The sequence below is a fragment of the Dermacentor albipictus genome, chromosome 1, assembly GCF_038994185.2.
Source record: "Dermacentor albipictus isolate Rhodes 1998 colony chromosome 1, USDA_Dalb.pri_finalv2, whole genome shotgun sequence".
Taxonomy (NCBI): Eukaryota; Metazoa; Arthropoda; class Arachnida; order Ixodida; family Ixodidae; genus Dermacentor; species Dermacentor albipictus.
Window position 1 is genome coordinate 1,210,061 of NC_091821.1, and position 8,295 is coordinate 1,218,355.

Below are 8,295 nucleotides of genomic sequence, written 5' to 3' on the forward strand. Positions count from 1 at the left end.
ACATGCCGCTTGCTGTGTTTTCCCCCGAGGCATTTGTGGTCTTGTGAGTCCAGGGTCTTTGATGGAAGCATCTTATAGAATTAAAAAAAAAAAAAAATGTCCAAGGGCTTGTACTGGTTCAGCACTTCTTTGATGGTCAGCAGCCTCGACGATGTTGCCACAGGGTTGACAGCTGCTGCCTCCCGGGAAATGACTTTGGCCGCTGTGTCGTGGTGGGCTTTGAAACAGCTCAACCAGCCAGGGATTCCCTTAAAGTTATTGTGCTTGAGCATGCACGCGAAGTATAGCACCTTCCGCTGAAGCACTCTGCCAGACAGTGGCACTTTGTTGGCACGCAATAAACATCAATAAAGGTTAGGAAGAAAGTAATGTAAAAGTAATCAATTACATTTGAGTAGTTGCTCAGTTACTTTAATGAGGCAGCAGTTGGTCAATGCAGCCTGTTGCATTATTTAATGAATTGTAATCAGTTACATTTTTTTCTCTAACGTTTACAAGTCTGGCCTTTGGCAACGTGGTCATTGTATGGCTTTCAACCACTGCACCGGGCTGACGGATGAACTGTTCGAGTTGTTTGTGTGACCACTAACTCCGTTTTCAGTCGCATGAATAGTCTCCTTTTTTTGCATCCAAAGCGTTGCTGCACTTGGCAAATGTATTGAACGGGTTGCATAAAGGTGCCATAATTATTTGTGATGTTGTTGAGGAACTGAGGCTTTGTACTATTATGAAGTCAACAGCTATAAAAAAAAGCAAGAAAAGTGGGGCACAAAATAGTTGTTAGTGCTCTCTAATAATACCATCTCCCTGTCTTAATCAGCAGCAGTTTGAATAATACTTCCATCAAGACTGCCGTCTTGAACATGATTTGTTAACTTACCACTCCTCTGTAACACTGTAGTGGAATTGAGAGTATTTCAATAAATGCATAAAAAATCCTTGAAAATGAAAGTACAGTATATAATTGTGTATTAATGTGGTAGTACTAGCCCGTATGCCTGAAACTTCAGAAGATGTGGACTGCACTTTGAGGAAAGGAATGAGAAATGATGGTCGTTAAGAGACAGAAGACAGTGGTGTAGATTAAGAAGCAAGCACGGGCAGTTGACATTAACAGGAAGGAGTGGCAGGGCTTGCAGTGCATATTGTGTGGTCTACTAGCGTAGCAGCATTGGAAGAATGTCAAGGGAAATGCAGTCGAGGATTAGGAAATTTGCAAGGTGGAGTCATCTGACCTTGAGAGGCCCTGCAGTGGACATAAAATAAGGTTGTGATGATAAATATGTCATGGCAGCTGAAGTTGCTTTCTAATTTGTGGAATTTCTTTTTTTTTTCTTGAATGTTGACAGGAGGAGCTGTTAGGAGCACTAGGCTCTTTGTAGTGCCAGCACTGCCTCCACTTGTTGCTCCAGATGGTGTTGTGTCAATGACGGGTGGTTCCTATCGTGGCAAGTGAAGTACTCTTGGAGATGGTTGGGTGCGTGTGTGATGGAAACATTTGGGCCAACAACTGTGGTGACCTTCTCTTATGCTCAGGTGGACCGGCTTTCGTTCCCATGCGGCTGCACCCAGGAGGGCTGTGGCAACACTTCAGGCCGTACCGAGTTCAATCCAGTACGAGTGCGTGCCCACTTTGTGCACACGCTCATGCGGCTTGAATTTGAAAAGCAGCAGGCGGCGGGCAACCTGGCCGCTTACCAATGTGTCGACCCACACCGGCTGATCTACTACAATGCAGCTGCAACGGCGGCTGCATCTGTGAATGGGACTGCAGCACCTGGTGGCATGTCTCTTCCTGCTGCAGCATGCCATTACAGCTCAGAAGAGGAAGACGAAGATGACAGTTCTTACTCGGAGAACTCTGACTACTCTACCGAGGAGGAGGAGGGCGATGGTACTGATCTGGCTGATGGCAGGCCTAGCTCTCCACACCGGGACTACACGGACCTCAGCTGTGCAGTGGCCAGGGGAGGTGGAAGCCCCGCACTGGCATCGCGCGGTGTCGTGCCAGTGGACCCTGTGTTTGTGGGTTGTGGAGACTGTGCCACTGATGGACTGCTGGTGTCCCCAGCGGAAGGGTCTCAGGCGGCCTCTTCAACATCAACCACTGAGGAAGGATCCTCGTCAACAGCAACTACGGACAGTACATTTGGCGAGATCATCAAGGCGTCACTGGGCGAAGTGGCCACCTTGTGAAAGACGCCAGGACACTTTTCCCGTGTGAGTGCGAGAGGACCACCACGTGATTCCCCATTGAGTCTTCAGAAACTGGGTGTGCTGGACTTGCCATTCGCATGCAGCTTGCAGTGCCCATTTACCTCAGGCACGCCCATGAACATTTCTTTTGTTTTCCTGTTTTTGTTTTCCTTAGTGTTGTTTGTGTGGCTTTCCCTAATTGCATTCTTATGGTCTAGAAACCGTATCTGCCTTTGGCAGTAGTCAGTCAATAGCTTGCTGTTTTTTGTCCAGCAAATGTGCAAGTTGTATGTGAGAGGTCTGTGTCCCAAGTACATGCATTATATGGTGTAGTATAGTTCATGTACTTGCATGTTCAGTGCATGTCTGTAGAGTGTGCACAGTATATATTATACTGTGTACATTGTGGAGTATACAGGGTGCAAGGAATGGTGTGTAGGTGCTTAAAAGAAAGCCACCCAGTATGAAAAGTCAGAGAGTGACACACAGGCAGCGATGCTGTGCCATTTCTTTGTTTCCTCAATAATGCCCGCAGATGCAGCAATCACAAACCATTTTCACAAAGAGCAGGATGGTCATTTGTGGTATCGAATACGGCTAGCATATGCGCCTCTGGCATTACTCACTGCCAATGCTGTGAGCAGAGTGGACTTAGTAGCATAAGTCTGAAAGCTTGTGATGGCAATGACTGCAGCTCAATGCTCGTGGCGTAAAAATTGATCTCTGTCATGCTAGCTAGCAAGTCTTGGCAGTCATAACTGGTGTTACAGTAATGGAACTCTCTTGGACATCACGGTAGTCGCAGAGAGATGCTGAACTTGCCTTCGAGAACGAGTGAAGTTGTTCGGGAAAAGGCAGGTGCCAGGGAATATTGTTCTGGGGGGGGGGGGGGTTCTTTCCAGCATGCCACAGTTGTTAAAAATTTAAATAAATTTATGCGTGGAAGGGCTTATTAATCACAAGTAGCAGAAAGATAACATATAGCCAGGGTTCATAGTTCTCAGTGTGTTGTTTCTTGGATGTTTGGCATACTTTATTTTTAATTTGAAAGAACAATTTTCAGTTTTTTGTTTTCTTCTGTGACTAGTACTTTAATTTTCATCGAAGCTTACATTTTCTTTTTTGCAGCTGTTGATGTTTCCAGATTGGTATTGCTGCAATATTTGCCACCACATGTTTAACAGTACCTGGTTTCTTTTTTTTTTGTTCAAGTGAGTGGGAAAATGTCTTAATTTGTAAATGTGCCACAAAAAGTGTATTGTTATGTACAGATGTGCACAGACGGGTGTTCTTTAAAACAGTTTTTTACACCTCGCAGGAATTTCTTTTGTGGTTTTTGGTCCAACTGAAAACTGAACCCTAACTGTAGTAGCAATACTCGCTGTACTGCAGTACACACTAGGTATGGGTACCTCATAAATGATATACAGAGAAATGAACTCCTCCATCACACTGTGTCAATCTTCAAAGCATGAAAGGCTTTCCAACGACATCCCATAATAACATGTACTTAGTGCCAGGAAAGAAAAAAAAAATCAAATTTGTGCCTGTCCATCAGTGGAAGTGATTAGAGTTGCCCTGGACCACAGTTTTCCAGAACTACTTTAGGAAGGCAGCATTGAATTTTCGGATGTTTTTGGTTCATGGAAAGTATCACAAATCGACCAATGCTTGCTGCCAAGCACCTGACAACCCTGCTATTAGATTAGACTGCAGCTTGCAACATCATTAATTGCTTTTATATGTTGTGGCCTACACTGTGCAGTGTGTTTCTCTTCCTTACTGTGTCATCATTTTACAGTGCACATAGTCCATGCAGTACAGCTTCCTTTTTTGCCATTAATGCTGTCTGCATCTGTGTGCTAACAGCAGTTTTGCTACTAATGCTATGCACATCTAAGCACACATTACTGAAGAAAGGAAGTGCATGTAAGAACGGTGGTTATTATTGTCATGACATGAGAGTTCATCCACTAAGGGCGTAAAATTTTTTTAGAAAATATTCCCCAGCTCAGTCTTTTGTGTGAGAGTCATAGTTAAGGGGATTGATAGTACTGCAGTTCAGTGGCAGTAATAATGGTGGGAAGGGAGCATGGGTGCAAGTTCTGTGCATTCTTGCGCCATTTTGCAGGTCAAGAATTCAAGCGCACAAATCACAGGCAACCTCAGCCTTGTGTGCAATTGTTTAACTGTTCTAGCTGGGCATCACTAAGGCGTAACTATGGTGGCGATGCCCACATATGTGTTGTCAAAGCTTGACTTGGAGAGGAGTCATTTCATGCTTCATACTTACCCTTGACCGTGTGGCAATCTGCTGATTTTTTTCCCTTTTGTGTCTGTGGTGTTTCATGCTCAAGAATGCTTTAATGTCAAACATGCCAGTCATATTCTATCGGACAAAAATGCCTGGTAGTACCAGGAAAACCGGATTAACTGTTGCTAGTTCCTTACTATTGTGAGTGTAGTCGGGGATGCTCACAGAATCGAGTGTTGTTCAGGGGATGTACAGTTAACGCTCTTGGACAAGGGCTACTTTTTTGAGCATTACTTTTGCGGAGTGTGTAGCTTCACATGGATAAGTAGTAACCTAGAAAAGGAGTGAGTTTGTAATGGCGCCATTATGTTGTTGCCTTTATCGTAATTTTCTCGCTTTGCACACTTTTGCCATCTATTGTCATGGAGACCACCTAAAGGTGCACGTTCTACCAATGTGCCCTCATTTTGCCATCACAACGTTACATTTTCAAGATGTGCTCGAGTGCATGTGCTTTGTTAATGCAGACTGACACATCACCAATCTGTGGTTAAGGTAACCTATTAGCTGGCAACAGGGCTTCACTAGTACCTTTACCATGGGTTTTAGTGATGCCCTTGCAGTGGAGGCCAGTGCTGCTTACCATAATGTCGCATATTTGCTGCCTGTCAGATGAGCACTGCCAACCCATCAAGTCAATCCTGCCCATCTTTCAATCCGGAAGCTTCCTGTATGCCCACAGTCCTTTTGGAAAATGTGCTTATTCATTTACATTGAAACAGTATATTTTTAACTGAACAAAAATTGTCAAATTAACTACACACAGACCTGTTTAAATTAAGAACAATTATGGGAGACCTCAAGCAGGTTCTCTACACTGCTCAGAAGCTCTCAAACTATTTTGTAACATGTTGAGCCTAAAAATGAATGGATATGAAGCTTTACATTTAATTGAACTAATGTCTGTGCATGGAGCAATCAAATCAGTATAAGCACAGAGAAGGCTTTTCCCCCACTCGCATCTAAAACATTCAGATGATAACAGTGCAAATCAAGTTGGTAGAGTGTCCCAATCTGTGCAGATCATTGTTTTGCTGGGAACATTGCCTCAATAGTGAAAGGTTCAGCACTTGAGCATCATGTAACTTTAACCCCCTCCCCCCTCAATTCTTAGGACTGTATTTCAAAAGGAAAATTTGACCTAGGCATGCTTTAACCCTTCTTTTCTACTTCAGGGATTGGCTGTTTGGAAGTGAGAAAAGGTTGCTTAGATTTTGCATAGTAGTAGTGTTAATACATAGCATTTACATAGACCACTAACTTGCCATTTGTTGGCATTTATTGGTACCTGTCGAAACCATTTTCTGAAAGAACTCTGCATTGTCTTACAGTAGGTTAATGTTATTAATGAGATGCTTTGTTGTTGCTGTTCATGCTCTTTCTTTGTATACGAGTGATAGCGTGCATGGAGCCTTTCATTCTGAGGGCACAGCATCCGTCCATTAGCCACTAACTGTGCAGCATGCCTTAGGGAAGGCCAACTAAATGTCCTCTCAAACACAAGCCTGCCATAGGAAGGCCACACATCCAAGTGGAAGCACCACATATTCACTGAAGGTGTGAGCAGACTCCGTTATTCCAAGCATTGAAACTAGCAGGCCATATTTTGCAACCCATATAGATGTGCAGTGTGGATGTACCAAAGTGAAAGTGGATATATATTTGCTTCTGTGAGCTTTCCCATAAAATTTTAATAAAAATGAAAAAAAGAAAATATTGTATTTGTAACATGAATTTGCAGCTCAGAAAGCCTGACACCATCCTCATTTGCCAGGATTGGCAAGTAATTTTTTTATTCGGCAAGAAAAAAGAAATAAAGAAGAGAAAAGTTCACAATTCCTTTGCAACAAACTGAGCACTTGTTGAGACTTGAAGAGATTCAGTGTGTTCACTAGGTTTGACTAACAGAAAGCAAGCATTTGAGATTCCCCAGTTTAGGGGAACAATAGGGTTGGCAGTGCTGCATCAAGCAGCCTGTTATTCCTACTCTCTCTCATTTTCCCCCATTGCGTGTTACCTCGTCTATCTTTTCCGCATCTTTACACCATTGTCTGCCATGTGGAAAGCTTGTTCCATGACTTCAGTGGTGGTGTGTACACTGCTGGTACTTGAGCAAAACTGTGATGATGGGGCTCCTTTGTGTTGCACTTAGTTTGAGACTTCCAGGGCACACAATAGAAGCCACTGGTTCAAAGTGAAGAGCCATATGATACTGTCTTATGCTGCACTGTGACCAAGCCCCTCCCCCCGATACACACAAAAAGGTCCCAATGCTATTGCAGGTATTTGATGTTTGTTTTCCATTCAGGCTTGTGCGTTTTTTCTTTTTTTTCCATAATGACTCTGAAGGAATTGCAGAGCATTTATTTTGAATATGTGTGCAAGCAGGTTCAGTACAGTGTCCTAAGTGCAGCGACGCTGCTTCTGTACGATTCATTGCATTAAAGATTGCAGAAGAGTTCTGCACTGAGATCTTTCTGAAAAAAAAAAATTACAGTGACATTCTTAGCTTTTTGGAATGGAAGAGGCGTAATGGCAGTAATCGAATGGAACTAGTGTTTCCTCTCATAAATGCATTTACACAAGCGCTTTATGATGCATTTGTCATTTATAATGTCACACAACACTGCAGTGTATATGTTGGGTGTCTCGGCTAGCTTTACCAAAGGCTTAAAAAATATGTCGAAGCACACTAGGAGTACGCAACGAAGCATATGTTGTTGGCTATTGTATCGAGTAAGTTGCACTATTTTTTGCATTCTGGTAAATTGCCTAATTAGTCAAAGAATAATCAACCAACTTCAAAAGCAATAACATTAGACCAGAACTTTTCAATCAGAAAGTTGTGCAGTGTTCTATGAAGCATCTAATTCAGCAGCTTCAAACTTTCTACTTGTTGCATAATCATTTTTTCTGTACCATAAAGAAAGCCAGCGAAATATGAAAAAAAAAAATCGCGGGACATGGCCGCTTGTGCGTTGCGACTGCAGTGCTTTCAACCATGCCCCATCGAACAGCGGGTCCATAGCCTGGCGCAACCCAAGAAGGCAGTAGCCCCTCAAGGAGGAGGAGGAGGAGGAAAAACGTTTATTTAGCTCTAGAAAATACTATGAATTTCGCGGAGTCAGATGGTGTCTTCCATCTTCTTGGCAATGGCCGTCTGCCCCTAGTCCAGGGCTCCGCTGGATGCCGCTGCCAGCTGGGCCTGTCGGATCAGCCCTAGTTGGACGTCCTGACGGTCTCTGGAGAGCATTCCTTCCCATTGCTCCGCACTCGGGTTTGGTATTATTGGTGCCACATTTGTTTTCTGGCAGGCCCACGTTATATGGTAGAGCGTGGGTGTGTCCTGGCGCCATGGGCATTTGTCACTGTATTGTGTGGGTTGTATTTTGCTGAGGGTGTTTAGGTTCGGATATGCACCCGTCTGTAGCAGCCTCCAAGCTACGGAGTCCTCTCTAGTGAGAGACCTATGCGGCGAGGGGTACCGCTTCCTGCTGCCCTTATAGTGATTCAGGGATAGCCGAGTATTCTCTGGGGACTGGCTCGGTTTCCTCGAGGTCATTGGCGGAGGGTGCTCGGTATGCAGTGTATCCTCGAGCTACCCTCTCGACCTCACGGTTGCCTTCCACGTCCGTGTGACCCGGCGTCCACATTATCGTGTGTCTAATTGGTTGTTCTTTTTCTGGGTTTTTTGTGTGGGGATCTTCTGAGCGGAGTATGCGGAGCGCTCTGTGACCTATTCTGCCGAACATGTTGTTTCGGCATGCTGTTTGGGAGTCGGTTAG

General features: G+C 44.1%; 1 protein-coding gene across 2 annotated transcripts in view; it reads left to right on the forward strand.

The window, feature by feature from the left end:
- LOC139060026 (cysteine/serine-rich nuclear protein 3-like) overlaps positions 1 to 6,972 on the forward strand; it is a 138,200-nt gene extending 131,228 nt beyond the window's left edge. For both annotated transcript variants that reach the window (XM_070538729.1, XM_070538727.1), the window contains exon 5: positions 1,537 to 6,972. In XM_070538729.1, the coding sequence (XP_070394830.1) occupies positions 1,537 to 2,196 (660 nt within the window). In that variant the 3' untranslated portion in view covers positions 2,197 to 6,972. The remainder of the gene's footprint in view (positions 1 to 1,536) is intronic.
- Positions 6,973 to 8,295: the final 1,323 nt, after the last annotated feature.